Source organism: Oryzias latipes, chromosome 11 (genome assembly GCF_053564925.1).
Source record: "Oryzias latipes strain Hd-rR chromosome 11, Olatipes_Hd-rR_3.1".
Lineage (NCBI taxonomy): Eukaryota > Metazoa > Chordata > Actinopteri > Beloniformes > Adrianichthyidae > Oryzias > Oryzias latipes.
In genome coordinates this window covers 12,095,195-12,120,556 of record NC_136247.1, presented here as the reverse complement: position 1 = coordinate 12,120,556, position 25,362 = coordinate 12,095,195, and the positions used below count along the sequence as shown (strand labels likewise).

Genomic DNA, 25,362 nt, shown 5'->3' with positions numbered 1-25,362 from the left:
ATGATATTATTTTCAAAGAGAATAAAAGTGGTCCAAGTACATAACCAAGTGGGACACCATGGCTAACTGGTTTATTAAAAAGAAACACAATTTTTGCCAACTCAGTGCAGCATTTTTGCACTCATCAGAGTTCTCCAGTCTGAGAAAGAGGATGTTGTGGTCTATGGTGTCAAGTTCCACCATTTATATTTAATAAAACCAACAGAGAAGTTAAATTATCAATAAACATTTAATTTGTAACTGTAACTTATGCTGGTTCAGTGTTCATGTGTCCCAGTAGTTTTCAAAAGAGCTTTTTCTAAACATTTTATGGTTAAGGGGTAGATAATTTTGGATTTAAAAATGGGATAAAACAACAGATTTAATAATAGGCTTTTCGCCCTCCAAAAGTCATATTTCTGCTTTTTTAAACCATGTGAGACACAACCCAAAACATAATGATATTTTTATTTGGTCTAGTGCAGAAGAGATGATGAACAATGATGGGCAAGAACTTCTATAAAAACTAACATGTTGATCAAACATAGCAAAATAAATAAAAGTGAGAAAAACTGAAAGCTGAAGATTTACAAAAAGAAAAAAACTAGATAAAACTACTCAGCATAGGCTAAAAAAGAAAACAAAAATGTTATTATTCTAAAAGTTTTAGACATACAATTAAAGTGCTTTTATATAAAAGTCAAATATGGAAATAGAGTTCAGTTATTAAACTCGAAAAGCTTTCTTGAATAAAGATTCGCCCAAACCAAACAAATAAAAGGTGCCTGTGGCATATTTATTAATGCTCTGTAACGTTGTAGGTTTTTTCTTTTAAGGAATTAAAAAAAAAGTTGAAGAAAAGCAGCCTGATAGCTGCGATTCTTTCTCCAGGTAAGTTACTGCATAAATACCACAAATATAAGACCATAAAGATCCTCTGTCATTTGGCTTCTCAGATATTTTATGTCTGCACCACCTAAGAATCATATTTAGACTAACAGGTGTTTGCAGAATAAATTGAGTAGAGGTTAATTTACTGCAGGTAAAAGAAAAAAAACAACAATTATGGTAAATTACCTCATGGATAGATAGATAGATAACATGGTTTACAGTTTTTAAACCGATATTTCAAACCTTCTTTATGACCACACCGTGCAGCAATATTTAAAATCTGTGAGGCATTTAAAAACACTCAGAATTTTGACAATCCTATCAATGTGGAAAGCGGGAAATGCTTCGGGTACGTTTGAACTAATTATTTTACCATTGTTTTCAATATTTCATCCTAAACTCAATATGTTAACTAATCTGTTTTATTTGAAATACTTATACAGGGTTACTTTGCGTTAAGTACAGTGTACCTAAGTTCTCCGAGAAGATATCCGAGAATTCCGCGGTAACTGGAACGCAGCATCACTCTGGAGACAGGATACAGAGCTAAAAAGCAGGCATAACTTCAGTCAGCTTTCACCAAAAAACGCAGACTGTGTTGTAGTTTGTTTGTAAGCCTTGACGGGGGAACCAGTCTTATTATTGGGGCGCATTTAACGCCATAGTTCAAAACAAACTGGGGTTAAAAAAAACGAAAGGGCAGCGAGTTGATTGTGTTAGCTAGCATGCTGCTTCTTCGTCGTATCACTGTTCCTTATTGATTAACTGTCACCTCGTCATGTCCGAGTTAATATGCCGGAAATCAGAAACTTTGAAAGGGGATGATGAAGTGGAAAAAGAACCAGAAAAGGAGCCAGAGATGCCAACTAAAGGTAAGCTGTGCTAGTTTAGCTGTTTGCTAACAGATGTTTGTTATCTTCCGGTGTTGAACTGTTAACTTCTGTGGTCCAGCTTTGAGTTAAGTTAAGATCATTGTGTTGCCGGTGTGACACTTGCAGATTTGGATGAGAAGAAGGAGAAGGAGGTGAAAAAGTCCAGCATGGAAGCAAATGAAGGTGAAGAGAAAGATGCTCAACATGAGCAGGAAAACTCAAGAAGAAGATCCCGACAAAGCTCCTCGGCATGTAAGTGTTCAAGTGTTTTATTTGATTACCAAAATAAAAGACTAAAACACCCCAAAATAAGAAAAAGCAACAATAATTTTGGAGAGAAGATGTACATTTAACAGCACATTATAAAATGACATGACTGTAATACCATTTATAAAAGTAGTTTATTTTTTAAACTTACTGTTAATTACTTTTTGTACAATAAAATTTGATATTTACGAGAGAAAACCTGGAAATTTGGGATGTTTTAATATAGTAGAATGAGGGCTAAACTATATATTAAAATTATTAAATCATATGAGCCAAAAACCCCATTTATTTTTGCTATGGTTTCCCCACTCTTGCTTAAATGATTACCATCAGAAATACACACTTCAGAACATAATTCAGATTTATTTTACCACAGCATACATTCAGTTTAAGTTCCCGTAAGTGAAATTTTATTTCATATTTGCCAGATGGAGTTATAGGTTGAGCGTACTGACAATTGTTTCTTAAAAGCATTCCTGCACCTAGTTATTTAGTAATGTCAAGATTGCAATGTTTAAGAGTTTAAAAACCACATGCAAAATTGTTGTCCTTCATACACTGATATGCCTTTAATTTCTTCTAGTTTTTTGTTGGGATTATGCACTGTAAATGATAACATTTGCAAAGTATTTCCAGTTTAACATTACGGAACATTGTTTTTACAGCACTTTTATTTCTACTTGAGTATATTTGTTTTTTTTTTTTTTTGTAGGAAAACTTTAAAAAGAGGGTCAAATGGACTTTTCTTCTATTGACGACAAGTTGTAAAAACAAAGTTTGTTTTCCCCCTCTGCAGATTTTGTGCAGTGTCTGGTTCGGGTTGTCTTTGGATGCCTGGCAGCTGTTGCCTGTGGAATACTTTACGCTGCATATCTATCTGCCTGTCATGACAGGAAGTTCTGGTTTTCAGCTAAACAGGTGGGTAACTATTTGCATCGGTCATCCACCCTCACGCCACATATTACTCTCCTAAATATGACTTTGTGTTTGCATCAGGAGCTGGAGCGGGAAATTTCTTTCCAGGGAGGCAGTGGGCTTTATTATTACTTCTACAAGCACATGCTGTCTGCACCATCCTTTGAAAGAGGTCCATCTATACTCACTCAAAGCTTTTTTTTTTTTTTTGAAAGAGATGACTCTTTATCAGTTCAGTCATGGAGAATTTTTGCTGTTTTCAGGTTTTTATGAACTGATGATGGATAACAGGACCATTTCGGGGCAGACAATCAATGCTGTGGAGCGTCTTTCGCTTTATCCAGAGGTCATCACAAGCTTCATTTACAGATATACTAACAGTCAGGTAGGGGGCTCCTTTTCCCTAGGGCACATATCTACAGATACCCTAAATTATTTTCTTGTAAGCTTTTAGAGTGCTCTAAAGTAAAGAACTTTTGGTTTTGCTGACCTTTATTGTTTTAGAAATTGTAAGTTGCATTATGCTCATTAAAACAAATAGAAAAAAAACTTTATTTTAAATAAATTAAAACTAGCCCTTTAAGGGCTACTAAAATCAGCATACTTTCAGTTAAAAAGTTTGTTCAAATTCATCAGTTCAGCAGACGCTTAACTGCTATTTAAGGTAATTATTATTTTCATTGTATTCAAACTTAAGGGAAAAATGCTAGTTTAAGTGGTTTTCCTGGCAGCATCTTATTTATTAATATATATTTTTATGCACTAAAAACTGTTGTGCTTCTCTTTTACAAATATTTTAGGTTTTATAAAAGTCTTGAGCATTTTTTAGACATCAAATTTTAATTATGAATAACATCACATACTTTTATTGTAAGTCCTATTTAGCACTTATTCAAATGTTTTTAGCTTGCATTGTTTACCATGTTTTTTTTACTCTAAAATTAGGATTCAATTACAAAATAATTTAGCTTCTGCCATTTACCTTTCTAAGTACTAAGCAAGAGAACTGGTGTTAAATAATCTGTCTTATGTAGGAAAACTGTTTATTGAAGTATTAGGATGATTTTAAACCCTACGTTTTTGGCTCCAGCTGGCCGTCAGGTCAGATCTGGTAAGCACATAAATCTGTTTAAAGGAACGACTGATTCTTATTCAGCTACTCTGGTCCAACAGGATTTTGTGGAACCTATCTACTTCTACATAGGAGTGGTGTTTTGCCTCCAGGCTCTGTACGTCACCGCCCTTTTTGTGTGCAGCTGGGTGCTGAGTGGCACCTGGGTGGCTGGCATGTTGGCTGTGTCCTGGTACGTGATCAATAGGTGAGGAGAAATCTCACACTTAGACACAGCTTTTTCTATTGTTTCATCATTTATTTAAAAATTTTAAACCTTTTTGAAATCAGATAATGACAGAATTAATTGGGTGACGGTTTCTGTGTGAGTCCTGTTGGTTCTTTATCTTTATCAGACCAGACACCACCCAGGTGGACCATGCTGTTCCTCTGCGCGAGAACTGGGCCCTGCCTTGCTTCTCCCTTCAGGTTGTGGCTTTGACGGGATTTCTGAGCAACAACATCCGCTCTGCCACAGAGGTCGGTGTCTGATTCTCTTGATCTTCTCTGCTAAGTCTTTGAGAAAACTAATTGAACCGTTCTTCTGTAGATGTTCTGCTATCTTACCATGAGTGCCACCACATTCACCCTCCTGTTGATATGGGAGCCTGGTCACTACATCCTCTTTGTTCAGGGGCTCTGTCTGTTTCTGCTGGACTCTTTTGATGTGATGCCAACAAGAAAGGTAACCCATGATGTCACACGAAGATGGTAGTTTGTTTTCTTAATTATTTCATGTTACTATAGTATTAAAACAGCGTAAGCAAAACTCTGTATGTCTTTAAATCTGTTAAGCCAGATATCTCCATGTAAAACCATCATAATATAAATCCATCTCAAAGCCTCCACTGGCAGTATCCAGATGAAATTCATGGGAAGTAGTAAATTGAGTGATGTCCTGTAATGTTGACCAATCCAATGCTATTGCACCTCAAAAGTCTAGAGAATAAATAGTAGTGTGAGGTTTTTTTTCCATAAATCTTCTAGTTTTTGTGCTAATTAAATCAAATCAAATCAAAATTTATTTATATATCACTTTTACAACTACCCAAAGGGCTTTACATAAAAACATAATCATTTTTTAAAAACATAAGAGCCAGACCTGGGAGATCCCATTGTAGTCACCGATGTGGAGGATCCCTCTGAGAACAACACAAATGTCACTGCAAGCATTGTGATGCTCTTTTAGGAGCGTTCCGGACGTTGGCGTCCTCTGTACACACCTGTTCAGATCAATGTTTCTGAATATATATATATATATGTGAGGTATTTCACATTTCAGGAGGATCTGCAGGCTCGGCAGCTTTCTTTTAGCTCGCTTTATGTTTTACATAAGTAAGCATTTTTTTTCTCTAAATTGTCTGAAATTACATTGGAAAACTAATCGTTGTTAAAATATAAGTGCATTAACCTTACCTTTACCTTTTGGTTTGGACAGATGGACGACATTCATAAAGTGTACCTCAGCTCGCTGTTCCTGGCCTACTTGTTCCAGTTTGAAAACACTAGCTTGATCAGCTCGCCGCTGCTCAGCCTTCAGATTGGTTCATTGCTCGCGAGGCACTTCCAGGTAGTTATTTTCTGCCCTTTAAGTCTGATTTCTTTCAAAAGAATCAAACTTTGCCATTCCAATTATATCTTTTATCACTGCAACACCACTGACATTTGCATTCTCTGTTCCAGCAAAAGATGAAGATTGGTCCTCTGGTGGCAAGAGTGATGAAGCTTTTCTTGCATTTCCACCTGGTCTTCTCCACCAGCATCACTTATATTTATTTAGTCAAGGTAGACTTCCATGAATAGGTGGTTAAGAAAGTGTTAATAATCATAGAAATATTTGCCTTTCAAAATGGCACTTTGGTAATAATGTCAGAGTATAGAACATATCAGCATTGCTTATCTGATTTGAGCAAACTCATCAAACGTTGACGATACTGTTGATATTGGTAGGGTCTCGGCAGGATGACTGATTTTCTCTACATTAGGAAAAAATCAACATAAAATAGGAACTGTGTACATTTTTTTCTTTTTATGCCAGTAAATTTCAGACATGGTGAAATGTCAACAATAACCGCTCACTTGTTTGACAAAGACACGGTAATCTGTGTACCACAAATCTAACCAATACAGTTAAGGATTAAGAATGTCTTTTCTTTTCAGAAGCTCATACCTGTAAGTGATAATGATTTCATTCTGAAGTTCCTTGAAGTCAAGTTTGGGCTCAACAGGACGACGTGAGTGGGATGTTTCCCTGTACAATAGATGCTGAATCCTCTGTTTTAACTGAAACTTGTTCTCTATTTTTTGTGTTAGTGACTTTGTCACCAACTACCTTCTGTGCCAAAAGAGCCTTCAAGCGCCCAGTCAGGATTTGTTTCTTCGACTGACTCAGGCTTCAGTTCTTCCCTTTTATCTCCTGGTGCTCGCCGTCTGCCTCCTCTCCACCCTGCAGACCATTTATAGAAGACTCAGGTGAGAAGGCTTAAAGCTATGGACACACCGGGCAGGTGATGTGCGCATATGGCCCAGAGGCTGGGTGTGAAATGTGGAAGCGGTGCTAATCTCTTGAATTTTGCTCCAGGTGGGGTCTTTAACACCTCTATTCTGATATATGAAAGACTTGGTGTCATATAAGTCCAGCTTGGAATTTAATCACTTGATGGTTCTAATTCAAAGGAATGCCATCCGTGCATCACTACCAAATCAGAGTCCCTGATTGGTCAAAGTCTGCCCTGGTTATAGTTTTCAATGTGCGTTCAGCGGCCACACATTTTGTACGTAGAGGCCGAAAATGGTTATAGAAACTTGAGGCCTCTTCCCTACAAGAGACTAAAAAAAACAACAAAAACTTGTCTTTAAGAGTATTCATTTGAAAAAATAAATAAATAAAACGTTACTTTTAAAACTGAAAAGTATATTTGTTAATAAGTTAAAGCAAGATAAACACACCCCTGAAGACTTGTATAAAATCCCTTTTCATCAAGTGAAAGTTTTTCTAATAATAATTAATTAAGAAATCACAAAGAATAATAAAGTGCTCTTCTTCTTAGTGGTGAGCCGATGAAGACCAGGCACAGCCTCGAAGATGGAAGGATTGGAGAGCAGCCCGCAGTCATCTATCACGTCTTTCACTCCCTGTTTTTTGGAAGTCTGGCTCTGCTGTTTGATGGGTAATTTCATGAACAGTATCAACTGAAGTCTTTGCTGAGGGTTCACTTGCATGTTCTCATACTTCCCATCTTCTTTTGCATTGCAGGATGAAATATTTATGGACGCCATATGTCTGTATGTTTACAGCATTTGGAGTCTGCTCTCCGCACCTCTTCATGACCGTGTTTAAATGGCTCAAGCTGAAGTCCATGCATCCTGTAGTTCTGGTCCGTGTGTTTCTGCCACTGCTTTAGTTCAGCGTAGAATAGGCATTTTTCATATGTCTGCATTTCTTTGCTGCTCTCTAGGCTTTGATTCTGAGCACAGCTGTTCCCACCATCATTGGCTTCAGTTTGTGGAGAGAGGTGAGGCTCTCTGTTACAGCAGAGCGTGCACACACATGCATTCGCTGTTGCTCTTCCAGCAGGGAGACGTATTCAGATCTAAATGGGAGAAACATCCTTCCTATATTGCAGTATTACCCTCATGTCTTAGCTGATTTGGGGGAGCTGCATGAGATCCACGACCCAGACATGCTGGAGCTGATGACCTGGATCAGGTCAGCTGTCAGTGTGCATCTCGACTGTTTTGTCTTAGTCTTATTATCAAACTTATTTTCTTCATGTCTTTTAGGTTGCACACTCCAGCAGCAGCTGTGTTTGCTGGCAGCCCTCAGCTTTTAGGAACAATAAAGTTGTGTTCTGGGTCAGCTGTAACTAGTTTACCTCTTTACACAGACTTCAACCTGCTGAAGAGGACTGAAGATGTGAGTGGGAGGCAACGTTCTTTCTAAAAACAATAGTAAAAATGCACAGAATTTCATCTGACTTGTATGTTTGACTCTTAAACACATTTTTGAACTAATTGAAAAACTTTAGCTTTATTTATACTTGAAAATCTGAAATTGTATTTCCAGATTACTAAAAAGACAGTCTAAAGATACAGTTTAGAAGTTGGTTATTTCACTTTTGGTAGTGATGATTTTAGGTCACCTCGTTCAGATTTTATCGTTTTCAATCTGGTTTTGACAGATTAAGGAAAAAAAAGGACACTCGGCAATTCTTAAGGCACCCCACCCACCCCAAAATCATCACTTGATCAACCATGATGAGCGAAAACACACGTCTAAACAAACTCATCATATTTTCTTTCCTTTGACCTTTAAAGAGAGAAAAGTAATCACATTTCAGAGAACAGTTTTTAACAAAATCCTTTAGAAAGAGCTTTTGAACATTTAAATAAGTTTAATTAATTTTTTGATTGTTGGTTTGTTGATAAAGATCAATCCCATTTTTGTAATATTTTTGTGCACAACCTCTCAAAAGCTTTCAGTCACACTGTTTTAAATTCTACTCTTAAATAATTTAAGTGTTTAGTCAATTTAGACTAAACATATGTAAACATTTAAAGCCTATCCCATTGAATTAGTGTTGCCACAATTTTGACTTAATCGGCTTTATTTATACAAAAACGGTGCAGCAAATGGATCAGTTGTGTATTATGGTTTTGATTTCTATTGTTAACAGAGTTTCCAGGTGTACGCAATGAGATCTGCCGAGGATGTGTATAAACTTCTGACTGCTCAGAAAACAAACTATGTGATCATTGAGGAGTCCATCTGTGCAGAGTTCACGCGCAACAAGGGCTGCAGAGTCAAGGACCTGCTGGATATCGCTAATGGACATGTAGGTTACAACATGATACATAAATGCTGTATGTGTGCAGTTTTAGTTTGACCAAATATTAAAAACTGTTAAGAAAAAATGCCAAGCAGACTTGCAGACAGTTTCTACCAAAGTTTTCCTCACAGTATGAATGTTTTGATCCTGTTCAGGTCATCTTTGACCAAGAGGAGATGTATTCTGTTTCTAAGCACGGACGATTCTGCCACGAGATCAAGATGAACTACTCGCCCTACACAAACTACTTCACTCGGGTTTTCTGGAACCATTCGTACCATGTCTACAAAGTGAACTATGTCATCTCGTTCCAGTACTAACAGCAGCTCCTTCAGCTCTTCTGTGTACAAGCCCTGCCGTCTGATGGCTGACGCACGTCCTGAAGCTGCTCTTTCCAACCAGCAGGGTGCAGCAATCTTTCATTAACGTTCATAAACGGAAGGTTTGAAAACCAAAATCGTAGTACTGTAGTTTGATAAACACATTTTATGCAGAGGGGTACCTGTGTTTATGGGTACTCTTCCTTTTAAGGTCAAAAACTCGGTAGATATTTGTAGCTGCTTTGTTAAACAACAGTTTTGGTCAAGAGAATGTTTGTTTTGTTTTTTTAATAATCCAAAGGCCTCCGCTGAGCTTTCATTTGGTGGCAAATTTCCTGACACCTCATAGCAACCGGGCTAGGGTAAAATGCACATTTGACTCACCCATGTCCTTTGCTGGAAGGACAGAATCTGCTATTCCTTCTGACTAGAGCTTTGATGCATCCCACTGCCTACACTGAACTAAAAGGGTGTTGGGCGATAAAGACAAATGATTAGCCAAAACAAAAGAAACTGCTGTTTAGCTTCTTCTCCAGTTATTACTGCTTATAGTGCTAAGCCTCACAATAAGTGTAACATCTACTGGGAGAAAATGTGACTTGATGTATGCTAATATTAATTTTAATAAATTGATTTGAATATATTAGTTTAGAAAAAAAGCTGCATCCAAACGCCAAGAAGTTCTTAGGAGCTGTTTTGTGGGATATATTTGGATTTTTATGCTCAGTTGATATGAAGCTACAACAAAAAGAGAACACATCTCTGAAACTATAACTTTTTTCTGTGAGGCCTTAAAAAAAAAAAAGCCAATGGAGGCCTGAAGTGGACCTAAAGGTCTGCTAGTTCCCATGCTTCTATTGTGCATGCTCCTAATTTTCAAAGGTATTCCCAGATTGGTTCCAATATTTCATTTTAATCTGTTATTTAGTCAAATCAGCTGTTTATAAAATTTAAAGCCACCCCCATCAGCTTCTTGTGTGCCTTTTTGTTAGTTTTACCGCAATGGCTGGTTTTGATGTGTTGCCTTTTGGCATATTTTATCACACCATCGCTAAGATTATTTACATTTTAATTTCTCAGGTTTAGTTTGGGTGCAATAAAAGTATTCACTTTAGAGAACCAAATTTTACAAGTACCGTACATGTAGAAAAAAAAATAAAGACTTGTCTTTCGTAAATATACTTTTAAGGGTGATGAAAGTTTTACTCATTTTTGTCTTCTGTCTTGATACCAGATGTGTTGCTCATGCAGTGCATGTAATGCATTCTTTCAAATGTTTTTCCTTCCTCTGAAAAACGTCTGGACTGTCCTTTTTAAATGAGTTGCCAAAAAAGGGTATTCATAAGTAGAGTTCTTCAATGCTAAAGCAATGTTAAGAACAGTTGATTTTTTATTTTTTTGTCAGCAAGTGGATCCCAACTCTAACAGTAATGGTTTCTGCAGCCTTTGTCCATCTACTGTTGCTGCTGCTGCTCTTTGTTTGTGGATGCCTTATGTTTAATGGTTGCTGGTCATGTGACTTTATGCATTTCTTTTTCTTGTAAAGATGGTTTCCTGTGTGCATTTCTTTTGTCTTCACTATTTGATGGCACAGCATCTGGTGTTGTCATGTGAATTTACAGCTCTTCCTCTGAGACAATGTGTTGCCTTTTTTTTTTTCTTCTTTTCTCACATAGAAATGCATAAAAAGCTTAAATATAAAACACAATGAGGTTCTTGAAGTTTGTGCCAGAATCTTAATTTTTTTGTTAAAATCATTTTTCCAGTACTGTGATCATTTTGTTTCTCATTTTCCATTACACAAATTCTTCACAAATGTCTTGGCTTAAATAGTGAAAGGCTTCTAAATGTATATAGAAACAGCACTCTTTTTTTTTTTTTTTTTTTTTAAACTATGCTGGTTGTTAGCCAAATATACTATCAAGAAAACATGCAAACCTATTTGTCATTTACTTGATTAAATTATTTGAATTAAAAAAAAAAAAAAAAAAAAAATATATATATATATATATATATATATATATATATATATATATATATATATATATATATATATATATATATATAAAATCATTATTATAAATTATTTGTTTTATTATTTTACAGACATGCCATGATTGTTAAATATCTGCTTCAATTAAAAAAATGGAAATTTACATGAATAAATTAAAGTTTTTATTTCTTATTTAAACCTAAAGCTTGTCCATTAAAGTGCAATAATAAATAACTATGCTCTGACATGTTTAGCCATGATTAAAATTGGATTTAAAATGACTTTGAAATGATGGGTAAACACTTCTTATAGTCTGCATGTGCCCGTTTACACTAAAACCATCAAAATCGGATTCATTTAAAATATGATTAAAAATATTGCAAATGCCCGAATACAATAAATGAGAAAAAAACACGCATTAATTTATCACATTGTTTTTAAAAATTCTTTTTGAAGAGACACGGAACGTTAAAAGCCAGGACAGTATGCGCAAATGCTACGCAGTACGTGTCTCCTAGGCGACGGACCGGAACCGGAACTAGACAGGAGCGATGGCGAAGCGCCTAGTGAATTATGTGAGAATTTAAGAGTGTTACTGCTTTATTTAAGATTTTAAAGGGAATTCGGGTATATTTTTTTAAATCGGCTTTTTAAGTTTTTCCTTTTAAGGTAAGATGGTCTGCCTATGCGCCTTGCACCCGTTTGATTTTTTGCAAAAATGTAACAAGACTGGGCAGAATTAAGACAAGTCAAGAGAGAAACTAAGGAGGATGCATTTGTGATTTGATTATTCACGAAGACAAACTAAATCTCTGAGGGTTCGCTATTTTGCAGCATGTTTGCGACATCGTGGAAGTCGCCACCCGCTTGAAATGCCACAACCGAAAAGTCAAATGGTTTTTGACCACTGCAACAATAAATTCAATTCATTGGCTTAAAAGCACTAACGTTGATTCATCATTCAATATCTTGATGTTTTTAGACGATTGCACTTAAAATTCAATCAGCGTTTTTCTTGGGTGTGGCGCCGTAAAAATGTAAATTGGTTAAATTAGTCATTCATTTGTGTGTGTATAATAATCCATATTCACTTTTTGTACTAGACCTAAACGAATATGTTATACATGTGATTATAATACATGCACACATATAATTTGAAATAAAATTGTGTAATTTAACCCCAAGAGGGGTCTTACATGAATTTCTGTTTTATAGTTTTATAGGGAGGACTAAAACTAAAGCAAGTGCCCTTGTTATAGTTGAGACATGGGAGGTCTGTGGTTAATGCATGGGGATTTGTATACCTGGAATGGTTTTCCCTCTATCTTTTTTTCTACTTTAGGGAAGGATGAGTGCAGAAGCAGCAGACCGGGTGGCTGCTGTGATCATCGGCCGGCCCAGCACGCCTCTTCAGATCTCCTGGTTTGAGTTCCTCCTGGACAACAGCTTGCTGGAAAAACATCTACAGAAACCCAATGCTGGTCAGCATCCTGCAGTGATGTGTTCTAAGATTACTTTTGAATCCTGCACTTGTAATTTTCTAACTTTTCCTAAACAAACAAACAAACAAAAAGCCCTAGAGAAGTATTAATGAAAGGAAACAAGTCTTGCTTGTTTTCCGAAATTCACTGCTTTAGCATGTTCTAATTGACTGAACATCTGACCCAATCATAAGCAGGGCATGCAGATGCACCAGACCTTGAGACTCAGTGTTCCCCCACACCAATTTAAAGGATGATAAAGGATATACAGTTAGATCAACGAAATTATTTTTTGTAATTTTTCGTTTTCATTTACTATTCTGTTAATAAAGTTTGCAGCTAAATTCAAATGGCTGTTTGGATGTTGGTTCTTGAGATGTTGCGTTTCCTCGTCAACAGACCCAGCGCCAATGCAGCTCATCGTTCAATTCTTGGAGCAGGCATCCAAGCAGTCGGTAAATGAGCAGAATTTGGTGCAGGCTCCAGCAGACAACCGCAGGAACCGCACCCTAAAGCTGCTGGCACTCAAAGTAGCTGCACACATGAAATGGGATCTGGATGTCCTTGAGAAAGGGTGAGTTGTTTACATCACTCTTTCAGGGACAAAATTATCTTACATATTAATTTAGAAGAACTGCATGAGACAAAGGAGCTTTATTTTCTGTTTGTACTCATTGATACGCGTTTTTGCAATACCTGCTTCCCATCAGGTTGACCATTCCGGTGTTGAACATGTTGCTGAACGAGCTGCTGTGTGTGAGCAAAGTGCCGCCAGGGGTGAAACATGTGGACCTGGACCTCTCCACCCTGCCCCCCACCACTGCCATGGCTGTTATCATCTACAACCGCTGGTAAGAGCAAGCAAACTACTTAGAATTGATAACATCAGCAGGGATGAACTCACAAGGCCTAAAATGTGCAGAGGGGTTGCAAAAGACTATACAATTCTATGATAAGCTCCGAATACAAATGAACAGGATAAGATATAATCTTCAAACATTTTACATAGAAGCTGACCATTGAAAGGCAACAAAAGATATTTAAATATCAAATCAGCAGTCATGCCTTGTTAAACAAATTGTAACAAAACCTTTTTCCTGTGTTCATTACAGGGCCGTCAGAACTATTGTGCTGAGCAGCTTTCCAGAGAAGCTGACAAAACCAGGACCTCACCAGATGAACATGTAATCCTCAGTTTTTTTTCACTTAAGTCAAATTGTTTGGATGACAAACAATCCTGCAGGTTTACTTGAATCCTATGACCACAAGGTAAATTCTTGTGCTCTTTTGCTCTGATCCAGGTTAAGCATCGTTCAGCAGGAGAAAGAAATGACTGATAACATCCTTACTGTGGTAGGTGGGCACGTATACTACAACTTGTACTCCCATTGAAATGCCTATTAATTGTCTTATATAGGTTTCATAATGGATGATTGTGATGAATCTGATGTTTTACTTTCAGCTCAAGGAGCAGGCAGCTGACTCCATCAGCGTTCTGGAAGGGGCGCTGCGTCTCAAAAGAGACTTTTATGTTCACACGCTGAGGACTCTGGAGCTGCTGGCTGCAGACGCTGCTGCTAACGGAGAAACCGAGTCCTCCACTGCAGGGCTTTGTATCAGCGCAGATGAGCTGCACTGCCAGGTAAAGGGGCAAGCAAATGTCTTCCGTGATTTTCAGGATCTTAGACTGTCCTTAACAGCGTTTCATTCTGTTTTGTGGCATGTTTTTCCCCATCATCTTTTCTTTTTGCCTCAGGTCCATTATGATTTAGGAGGTATTTTCTTCCATCAAGGGTGCACAGACCAGTCAGCCTATGAGAAAGCTCGTGAGCATTTCAGACAAACAAAGGAGATTTTAAAGAAGGTATAAGCATAGCCCCATTCAGCCTTTTTTACTTGGCCGCTTGTGTGCCTCCAGCCATCATTTTTTTTAATGTTTTCCAGTTAAGTGTGACTGTCCATGTCCACCTGGATGAGAAGCGCCTGGCAGGTTACTGGAATGCTTGTAGAGCTTTGACTGGAGACTGCGACCCGTCTGATCCCCACACAACGCCCTACGATCAAATTAACAGTCTGATCCGAGCGCACAACCATCAGGTCAGAGAAGACGATGCAGTTCCCCGTCATTCCCAACTGGGCACGTCTAGTCAGTTTTCGCTCATTTAGTTCAAAGTATCTAAATAATTTTTTGTTGTTGTTTTTATCTGCACTTCAGCTTCAAAAATGGGTAACGTTTTTACAGTTAGCTGATTAACTTCAAATAAAATTATGGAGGGGCTTATAATAATCACTGGAACAGAAATATGGAATTTCCTAGTTTGAAATCAAAAACATGAATTTATGACATGCATCAGATTTGACAAATATGCTAAAAATCTGTACTGTTGCAAAAAGTTAAAAATGTTGGCTTGTAGCATACATCACACCTGTGATTGAGTCAACAGAGTTCCATGAAAATCTGACAAATTGTTTTTTTTTTAATGCATGCCTTTAATCTACCAGGTTTCAACCTTTTATTTTTTATTTTATTTTGTAGGCTGTCATTGAAGCCTTCATCAAAGACAACACATCCCACAGTCTGCCAAACCACTTCAGACGCTCGGTTCTCAGAGAGTTTATGTACAAAGTCCAGCAAGGGTGAGAACACAACCGAAGTTTCCAGGGTCGGCCAACCCTGGTCCTCAAGCATCTTCACTCTGAACGAACTGAAGGTGCATTTAAAAATCACCATCAGTTATATCCGTTTTGGACACACTCACACATACAAGAGTTCAGCCTCTCTGTCTGCTGCCTTCGGTTTCCAGGGAGGTGAGGTCAGAGCTGGGATTGTTTTGAAGCTGCTTTGAGTGAGTGCAGCCAAATGTCTGTGCATGCGCGTTTCAACAAAAACAAAGAATATAGTGTCTTAACAATTCTATGAACTAAAAGACTAAATACAACCACATTAAACAAATTCAAAGACTTTGAACAAATAAATAGAAAATATTAAAAAAGGGAAAATATATTTTCTTAACAGGCAGAGGGTTATGGTTCTTGAGGACCAGGGTTTTGGCCAGCTGTGGTTTAGTTCTTCCAGAAGACTTCGCTAATTATAGTTTTCAGAGTATTTTCTTTTGGCTTATAGGTTACAGTATATTTCACATATGTCAAACTCAAGGCCCGGGGGCCAAATGTGGCCCTCCATGTCATTTTATTTGGCCCCCGAGAGCATAAAAGTTTTTGATTTCTTAAAATAAAAAATAAAAATTGGTGTGTATTTATATATATATAGGGGGAATCTGCCTTGAAATATCAGATTGGGCAATTATACATTAGGACAGGGGTCGGGAACCTATGGCTCGCGAGCCATATATGGCTCTTTTGATGGTCACATGTGGCTCGCAGACAAATCTTTAATTATTATACTTTTTTTTTTTCATTAGACCACTCTTTCTCGTGCGCGATGCGATGCCAGAGGCGCGCAGTAGTATCGGTGCTTGAGGAGAAAAATCTGCACCGCATTTCAGTTTACTATTATCTAATTTTTCTCAGAGTTTGTACCAGCTGGAAACCTGTGAATTGCCGTGCCTAAAACTGCGCGCTCCCGTCTCTGAGAAAGAGCGCGCAGATGCGGGGACGGGATGTGTGAGGAAGAAAGCAGAGGGTGGGGGTGGGGGGTTGCGGGGACCGGCAGCAGGTGAATCGCGCAGGGATTGTAAAAACGTAAAACCCGCTGCCCGTCACACACTGCAGCGTGTGAGTGTGTGTTTTGCTCCATGTCTGCATGTGATCAGTCTGTCTCACATCTACAGAACATTCAGACCTACGATCACGTTTAAAGTCTCAACGCCTGCATGAAGCAGAAACTCACCACGTATCAACCAGACTAGACCATCAGCAAAACCACCACGAGAAATACTCATCATTTATTAGCAACAGCATAACAATGTTATTAAAAAGAATCCACAGACTTATTGTACTTTAAAAATGTTGAAATTACATCAAATGCACACATTCACTTGAATATTTGGTTTTAAACATATTGTGGCGGTCTGAGTTGGACTGGGTGGCTGTTGGGGCGCGTTATAAGTTCTGGAGTTCATTAAACGCATCAAGCAGAGATCTGATTGGCTCTCAGTTCTGTCGCTCAGCCTGTTGTTACGTAGTTTGGACCAATGGGGTTCAGCTATGGGCCGAATAAGGGAAATGGGAGGGCTGACGCGGCAGTGAGGGAATGTAAAGTTGGGAGAAGCGCTCTCGTGTCAGCGGGAGAGATTCAGGAGTTGCTGAATTAATTTTACGGCGTTTGTTGCGGTCTGCAGTAACCAGAATAAAGAACCTTAAAAGAGGTTAAGTCTCCGTGCCTCAGTGTGGGAAAGAGACACCACGTTATTGTATGGCTCTTTCAAAATTACAATTAAAAATATGTGGCGTTTTTATGGCTCTCTTGGCCAAAAAGGTTCCCGACCCCTGCATTAGGACTTAAACACTGTCCATATAACCTAACCTGACAGAATCAAATTTAAAAGGATTTATGATAGAGTAACAAGCAAACATATGTTTTCTATGCAACTGTAATTGTCACTTTCAAAAGTTATAATAAATAAATAAATTAGTTGTTTAACATTAAGGAGTAGTTACATGTGTGTTTCATTACATTTAGTTACATGTATAAGTTATATCCGGCCCTTTGAGGACAGCTGCTATACTGATGTGGCCCTCGGTGGAAATGAGTTTGACACCCCTGGTATATTTATTTGTATATCGGCATAACTACATCCTCAAATACTTCAATCTGCTTTGATCCACTGTGAGTATTTTCACATTTTACAGGCTGTCAAAAGCTTCACCTTTCTAATGTTTATGTGCAGAGAGTCTGGCCTGGGGGAGTTCTGTCACAAGCTTTGCATCTGCAATGCCGTCCGAGACGCCCTGGAAGGAGAAGTCCTCAGTGTGCGCTTCCAGCAGCTTCTCCTCAAACCCAGTAGAAAAATGTTGGATTTCATTTTGGAGGTATTGAAGCTCAAATCTTTATTGTTTTTTTTTTCATTCAATAAGGACTACAGATTAAAAGGTGCCATAGAAAAAGATTCAGGTGTTTAAAACCTGCACTACATTCAGATTTGACTTTAGTTCAAGCAGTTTTGCAGAGATTTAGAGCATGGCCTGCAGGTCAAAGAGGCCCGGCTTTTGTTTTTTTAATTCTAATTGCTTTTGTCTTGCAGGTGTGCACTCGCTCTCTGAAAAGAGACTGTCTGTCAGAGATGTCCAGAAGAAACATGGCTGGCTTCCTGAAGTCAGTAACACCAGGCTTGCTGAAGTCTAACACGTCTCCCCCTTGGGGTTAACATGTTGTGCTTGTCTGTTCTGTGCTGCAGGACTTTGTGTGAAGGCCTTGAGGACCTGTCTCTGGTGTTTGTGGTGTCCTCTCATCAGCTGTTCCTGGACCTGCTGAAGGAGGAGGAGAGGAAGGTCCTGGTGGAGCGGATGAGGAAGAGGTCAGCCACCATCAGCCTCAGTGCCAAACCCTTGCCTTCGTTTTATGACATTCCAGGTATAGAGCTTAATGTTTTAAGAAAAAAACCCACACACAAAAGGTTTTGTTCTGAGTAACAGAATTATTGGATTCCACCCCTTAAAGCTTCAGCCAGTGTCAACATCGGCCAGCTGGAGCAGCAACTGATCCTTTCACTGGATCCTCGCAGGATCAGGCAGATCCTCATTGAACTCCACGGCATGGCCGAAAGACCCTTCTGGAGAGTCAATAGCAAGGTTCAATTGCGCTGTCATCTCGTCTTCTTCTCACACGGCAATACAAGACATTCAGTTACTCACTCTGTCTGGTGCTTTTGTGTGCAGTGGGAGGTTCCTCCAGACTACATTAGTGTGATTCTTGGCATTAAGGACAACCTGACCAGAGACCTGGTGTACATCCTCATGGCTAAAGGTCTCCACTGTAGTTCAATTAAGGTTTGTCGATGGTTCAGAAAATGTATCAGGAATACAGAAACATACAAAGTGAGAATCTTTTCTCAAGAAAATTGCTGTGAATCACTGGGTTATTTGTTTTTATCATCCCAGGACTTTGTCCACGCCCGGCAGCTGTTCTCTGCCTGCCTGGAGCTCGTCACAGAGTTTTCTCCAAAGCTCAGGCAGGTGATGCTCAACGAGATCCTGCTGCTGGAAGTCCGAGCTCACGAGAGTTTGGCTGCTGAGGGCAGCAAGGATCGCCCTCCCCCTGACCTGGTCAGCAGGGTCCGAGGATACCTGGAGATGAGGATTCATGGTATGCTGTTGGCATTAAATTCTGTAAATACGATTCAATTTATGCGTCATATTAGATGGCTAGCTCTGAAGTCCCATTGTAAGAAATCTGTGCAAAATATTGACTCTTTTGGTTGATGGCTGTTGATTTGAGTGAGTTCAGTGGTCGGACACATAGTCCGGACACAAAACCAGTTAATGAGGTTTTGTTTTGCATTTTAAATCCTAAAGATCTGAATCCTTATGGTTGGAATAAGAAATCAAACATGTTGAGGACCTTCTTTTGGATTTATCACATCATTGATAATTTAGCCTGCATCATGGATGAAGGCTTAATATTCAGTTTGGAGCACAGAATATGTTCACCTCTCATCTTAAATACTTTAATAAAGCTTATGTGGAGTTGCCATCTAACTTAAGACCAACCGTGGTTTATGTTTTTTGCAGATCTGCCCCTGCGTCAGGTGGTGGGGGAGGAGTGTGTGGCTTTCATGCTCAACTGGAGGGAGACCGACTACCTGACGCTCCAGGTTCCTCCATCTTTGGTCATGAACAACCCCTATATAAAGGTAATCTTTCTGTCTTTCATCACTAATTGCATCAGTGGTGAATGCATCACTTCTTTCCCTGTTGGACTGTTATATTGTCCCTGTTATATTGAAAGCTTAAAAAATTAAGAAACTATTCGTTTTATCGGTCTTAGTTCTTAGCAACAAACTAAACAAATAAGAAATGAAATCTAATGCTGGGTCTTGTTTTGAAAGCAATAAATGTTGTTAATACTGGATGCTATTTAAAAATTGCTTTTAGCTGTCAATAAGAGAAGTTTGTTTTTATTCACTACAACCTAACTTAGTACTCACTCCGCTTCACATTTCTGCAGGTGTAAACTAGAGCTCTGGCCTGTTAGTACCTTTGTCCTGTCCTCCGCTCACAGGTTGGCCAGCTCCTGGCGTCCACGTGTAAGGAGCTTCCAGGTCCCAAAGAGAGCCGGCGTACAGCCAAGGAGCTGTGGGATGTGGTGGTTCAGATCTGCAGTGTCTCCGTTCAGCACAAGAGGAACAGCGACGGCAGAGTGGGCCTCATCAAGCAGAGGGAGTCCTCTCTGGGCATCATGCACAGGTGTGTCCCTGAAGGTGTCCCAACACCTGGGAAGTTCACAGGTTTTGCCGTGAGGTTGTCTGCTAAACCAAGCATTACCTGTCGTTTCATGTTCTGATCTATTTAGGAGCAAATTCATCACATTTATCAAGAAGCTTCGAGTAAGTAACCACCACTGTCAGTGAGGAAAGTTCTGATTCTGCTGATGTGACAAACTATCTTTTTGTTTTCCCAGGAGCCACTGGTGCTGACGACACTCATCTCCCTTTTTGTCAGACTCCACAGTATAGTGCGGGTATGTTTTTTTTTTTTCATTGAATCAAGAAAAAAAGAGTGGCGAAAAGTTTAAAAAAGATGCCAAAAAATTCAAATAAAAGAAAATAATATGATGGGTTGGGTTAGAAGACAAAAGCACCAAATAGGTAGATTTTAGCCTTAAATAATAAAATTGATCATTTTAAAAGTAATATTTTATGATACATTTAAACAGGTTTAACCTCAGTTTTAATAAATGTAATTTATTTGTAATATAATTTATAATATTTTGTAATATAATTGATTTTATTGGAAGACAAACAGATTTTTTTCCACAGGATCTTTTCTGAGACATTACTGATCCCATGGTAACCATTTAACATTACAAATTCATTATTCAGTATTTTAGCAAATAAAGTTAAATTCCAGATTTCATTAAAAAAAACAAAGGCAACAAAGATGCAAAAGCCTTATATCAATGTGGAGTCATATTTCAGCAGGATTTTGCTTTGAAGAACAAGCGGAAAGTCTTTTGCTAAATATCCTGAATCCAGCTTGGATTCTTGGATTTTTGGAATTGATTTATTTCAATCAAAACAAAAATCAACAAAGGTTATGACTGTGAGGGCCTAAACTGTGATGCTCTTTCAACCACTGACCATTTTAGCCCCACAAATGCTCAGATGTTTATGTTGGAAAGAAATGGAGTCATTTGACTCGTCACTTTTAAAAATCAAATTTAATTCATATTCATATTAACTCTGGTAAATTGCAGGTATTTTCTCTTTGGTTTTTGTTAAGCTAAAAAAAAACCTGACAGTATATGTTCTGATGTCCTCAGGATGACATTGTGAATGAAGTGACAGCAGAACACCTCTCCATCTGGCCGTCCACTCTGCCTAAGTAAGGAAGCTTTTTAAGTTTACATGTTACCAATACGCCCTCCATTTGAGAAGAGACATCAATGCCGCCATTACTCTTCTCCAGCACTAGTGTGGCCATTCAAGCTGCCTCAATGAGCAGATTACTATAGTTTGTGAACTGAATTGGGTTCATGTTCATGTTTGCAGCATTCAGGCTGTAGATGTGGAGGCTGTGGCTGTAACCGTCAAGGAGCTGGTGTCCTATGCTTTAATACTGAATCCCAATAACCAGTCATGGCTCATCACGCAGGCTGACATCTACTTTGGTAAATGACTTAACTTGTTATTAGAACAGCTTTAACAAATGTTATTTTTCAACCCTCTGTAGCAGCGTTTTGTGGGGCTTTAAGTTGTTGTCAAACTTCTTTTTTTTTTGCAGTGACCAGTCAGTACTCTGCTGCACTCAACTTTTACCTCCAGGCTGGAGCCGTGTGTTCAGACTTCTTCACCAAACCTGTCCCTCCTGATGCCTACACAGACCAGGTAAATCCCACCTGTTCCTTTCGCCCTTTGGCCAAACGGAAAATGAAGCGAAGCGCCTCAGTCAAAAATGTTTGCTGTTTGCAGGTTCTGAAGAGGATGATCAAGTGCTGTTCAATGATGAACTGCCACACACAGGTCAGTTTGAAATGAACTGCACATGTGGAGGCTTCCGAGATCCAGAGTCTAACATCAATGTCACTCGAGTTGTTGTTCTTTTTTCTTCAGGTTGCAGTTTTGTGCCAGTTTCTGAGAGAAGTTGATTACATGACAGCTTTTAAAGCTCTCCAGGAGCAGAACAGGTGAGATCCAGAAGAAACTACATGTTACCACCAGAACCAACCCTCTAATTCAGCTTTGTTACATTTGCACAGCCACGATGCCATGGACTCATTCTACGACTACATCTGGGATGTGACAATTCTGGAGTACCTCACTCGTATCCTGTCATAATCTCACATTTTATTCTCTGGATTCTAACTCTTTTGCTGGAAGGACTTAATCTGGAGTGATTCTTGACCGTGTGCTCAGATATTCACCACAAACGGGGCGAAACGGAGAAGAGACAAATAGCCGTAAGTCAGTTTAGAAGAAGAAAAGTTTCAAGAAATGACAAATCAAAATACTTAAATATTTATATTTGTCTGTTATTATTTCATTTAATATTATGGATCATAAAGATTAAAAACAACATTTCTCTACACTAGTTACTCACATAAATGAGCCCAACTGAGAGTAGATTCTAGAAAATTAAATATAGTCAAAAATAGGAGGTTCAGAACATTTTTTCTTTTGCATTTCCATGATGGTAATGAAGCCCATTACAGCAAATAAAATCAGATTGGCTGAAAAATAAAGATATTGAAATGTTGTGACTGCAAGAATAAATGCCTGGTAAACTTAAGAGGAAGAAATCCTAAAGCTCCTCTGTGCTCTTTCTCTTTGTCTGTTAATGAATTTTTAAAGCCATATGTGACACATTCATGACATTTGGGGCAGTTTCGCTTTGACCTCAGAATGATACTTGAGTCCAATTCTTTATTATTTTGCATTTGGAGGGTTAATAACAAATGCCTAAAATGATTATTTTTCGAAATATTTTACTTCATTTTTTTATAACATTATCAGTTAAAAGGCAAAGAAGAAGTTCCCTTTCTGTCAGTTTATGTCACAGTAAATCAGGGAATTCTGAAATCTGAACACATTTTAAGCTTGTTACTCAATTTTACATCTTCAAATTTGGATCAGAGACAGAAACTCACAAAAACTAGTAAAATACTGAAAGGCCAATTTAGACTTTTGCAATTTTGAACCGCAGTTCACATGATGACACCCTGTAAATCAACTTTTTGAATGTTTCTCGTGTATATATGTTGATATTTTGCCTCTGTAGCTTAAAAAAGATGATGGACAAGGTTACTGTACACAAGCTCTCACAATCTTCATATCGTAGACAGCCTCCCCGCTCTAAACTCGATGTTTCCACCTTCTCAGATCAAAGCGATTGGGCAGACGGAGCTCAACACCAGCAACCCAGAGGAAGTGCTGCAGCTGGCTGCACAGAAGAGGAAAAAGAGATTCCTGCAGGCAATGCTCAAACTCTACTGCTGATGCAGAAGAGCTGCCATTTTACTGCAGGAAGGGACGAATATGTTCTTTATTTTCTAGAAGTAAAAAAGCTGTTTGTATTATCAATAAATGTTTTGTGTTAACACTAACGGTTAAAAAGGCCTGTTTTATTTCAAACGCAACACTTTTGTTATTGCTCCCATTTTTTATGGTATGAACTTAAAGATGTGAAACATTTTCCACATACACAAAATAACCAGTTCTCTGAAATATTGTTCACAAATCTGTCAAAATCTGTGATAGTGAGCACTTATTCTTCTTCTTGTGAATTTATTGGCGGGAGGCACTAACGTGAAGGTGCATTTCCGCCACCTACTGTGTTGGAGTGTGGGTCAGAGTGAGGATTACCTAACCAAATTTAACTAATAGAAAAACAAACAAACAAAAAAAAACCTAAATTCTCCTCAATAACCTAGTTCTTTTCAAAAAACCTATAATTGCACCATTTAAATTCTCCTCCCCTCCCAAAAGCTTCTTTAAAGTCAGCTGTTCACCCTCTATCATCCGTACCCTACTTTCCAGTTGTCGTCTTTCCTCTCTATACAGTTCACACTGACATAGAACATGCTCCACTGACTCTTCCCCTCTCCCACACTCACACAAACCAGTTGGATGTTTCCCTATCAGATGCAATGTATTATTTAAACCAGTGTGTCCCATCCTCAACCGTAATATTATGCAGCGATCTCTGGTGTTTACTCTGACGATCATACCTCTCCCTACTTTGTCCTGAATACTAAATAAATGTCGACCTTTCCTCTCCCTTACCCATTGTGTCTGCCATTCTTCCATAATACGCCTCCTAATAATTGCCCTAAATTCTGTTCTACCTAATGGAATTTCTATCTCTATTCCCCGTTTCAATGCCCTTTTTGCCAGGAAGTCGGCCATTTCATTTCCCTCCGCCCCCCTATGTGCTGGTACCCACATACCATACCTGATCAAACTCTCATAAATTTCATATAATATATCTGATCTGCTCTCAGAATAGTATGACTTCAGAGATATCAAAGCTGACAATGAATCTGAACAAATTATACCATCCCCAATTCTGTTCTGTTCTGTGTAAACTACATGATATTGCCAACATGACTGAAAGATCCTTTGATGTCTTAACTCCCATATATTTGTCCAATGTAGGGATACAGAAAGAAAAACCAGTTCTCATTGTCTTGGGTCTTTAGATCCATCTGTACATATGGGTATAAATGAAGCATGGACTGTGTCTAATCTGTCTGCTGTTATCTCATCCCAGTTTCCCTTCCCTTTTCTATCCTCCATTGTTCCATGTAGATACAAATCCACTTGTGCAGTTGGAAAAACCCAGAAAGGAGTGGTGGGGTACAAAAACGTCTTAACTAGGGTTTTGCCATGAATATTTGCTTTTCTCGCTAACCTAGCTAATTTCCAAGCAGCACTTTCGTTTGTCCCATTATCACTTTCCCAACAAGGATCAATAGCTCTCCTAACCATGTTCTCTACACCTACACAACCCTGTATTTTCACCCAATAGTTAAGCATCAGCTGTTTAATTCTTAGTTTCAATGGTAGATCCCCCATTTCAACTTGTAATGACACAGCAGGAGTTGACCTCATAGCCCCAGTGCATATTCTCAAAGCCTGATTTTGGATGACTTCTATTTTATGTAACAATGTTTTGCACGCTGTATGGTAAACAATAATTCCATAATCTGTGACTGACCTAATCATTGTAATATATATTTGTTTTAAAGCCTGCGCACTAGCTCCCCACCCAGTACCTTTCAAGCATCTCATTATATTTATGACTTTCTTACACCTCCCTACTATACTATCAATGTTCTCTCTCCATTTCAATTTTGTATCCAATATAACACCCAGGTACCTAAAACTATGTACTTGCTCAATTGCTTCTCCATATAACCTTAAGTTCAAAACAGTTCCACGTTTCTAGTAAAAACCATGCATTTTGTTTTAGTCACTGAAAATTTGAATCCCCAGTCATAAGACCATTTTTCCACCTCCGTAATCGCGTCTTGTATCTTTCTCTCCACATAATGAATAAGTGAGCACTTCTCCTTTGCCAAGACAATC

At 38.4% G+C, this 25,362-nt stretch overlaps 2 protein-coding genes across 4 annotated transcripts; both read left to right on the top strand.

The window, feature by feature from the left end:
- The first annotated feature begins 1,371 nt into the window (after positions 1-1,371).
- LOC101172591 (dpy-19 like 4) lies at positions 1,372-10,905 on the top strand. 2 transcript variants are annotated; one of them, XM_023959994.2, is made up of 19 exons: positions 1,372-1,742; positions 1,869-1,994; positions 2,806-2,927; positions 3,006-3,096; positions 3,188-3,309; positions 4,098-4,243; positions 4,392-4,515; positions 4,586-4,720; positions 5,474-5,605; positions 5,719-5,820; positions 6,196-6,269; positions 6,349-6,507; positions 7,086-7,205; positions 7,292-7,412; positions 7,494-7,550; positions 7,662-7,744; positions 7,819-7,951; positions 8,712-8,870; positions 9,020-10,905. In XM_023959994.2, exons 1-19 carry the CDS (start codon positions 1,649-1,651, stop codon positions 9,182-9,184), a joined length of 2,265 nt encoding a protein of 754 aa, XP_023815762.1. In that variant the 5' UTR covers positions 1,372-1,648; the 3' UTR covers positions 9,185-10,905. The 2 variants fall into 2 exon arrangements, with proteins under 2 accessions (XP_023815762.1, XP_023815763.1); XM_023959995.2 differs by having other exon boundaries at positions 1,375-1,742; positions 6,199-6,269.
- Positions 10,906-11,660: 755 nt separating this feature from the next.
- On the top strand, positions 11,661-23,378 carry ints8 (integrator complex subunit 8). Of its 2 annotated transcripts, none has more exons than XM_020707191.3 (28): positions 11,661-11,752; positions 12,520-12,658; positions 13,058-13,232; positions 13,369-13,509; positions 13,771-13,842; positions 13,960-14,011; positions 14,121-14,300; positions 14,415-14,522; positions 14,603-14,755; positions 15,195-15,295; positions 17,509-17,650; positions 17,863-17,933; positions 18,016-18,191; positions 18,279-18,409; positions 18,497-18,607; positions 18,719-18,923; positions 19,349-19,470; positions 19,839-20,023; positions 20,130-20,163; positions 20,238-20,297; positions 21,099-21,160; positions 21,328-21,446; positions 21,560-21,663; positions 21,748-21,798; positions 21,889-21,962; positions 22,035-22,099; positions 22,192-22,235; positions 23,155-23,378. In XM_020707191.3, the coding sequence occupies exons 1-28, from the start codon at positions 11,729-11,731 to the stop codon at positions 23,269-23,271; spliced, it is 3,018 nt and encodes a 1,005-aa protein (XP_020562850.1). In that variant the 5' UTR covers positions 11,661-11,728; the 3' UTR covers positions 23,272-23,378. The 2 variants fall into 2 exon arrangements, with proteins under 2 accessions (XP_020562850.1, XP_004074133.1); XM_004074085.5 differs by having other exon boundaries at positions 11,669-11,846.
- Positions 23,379-25,362: the final 1,984 nt, after the last annotated feature.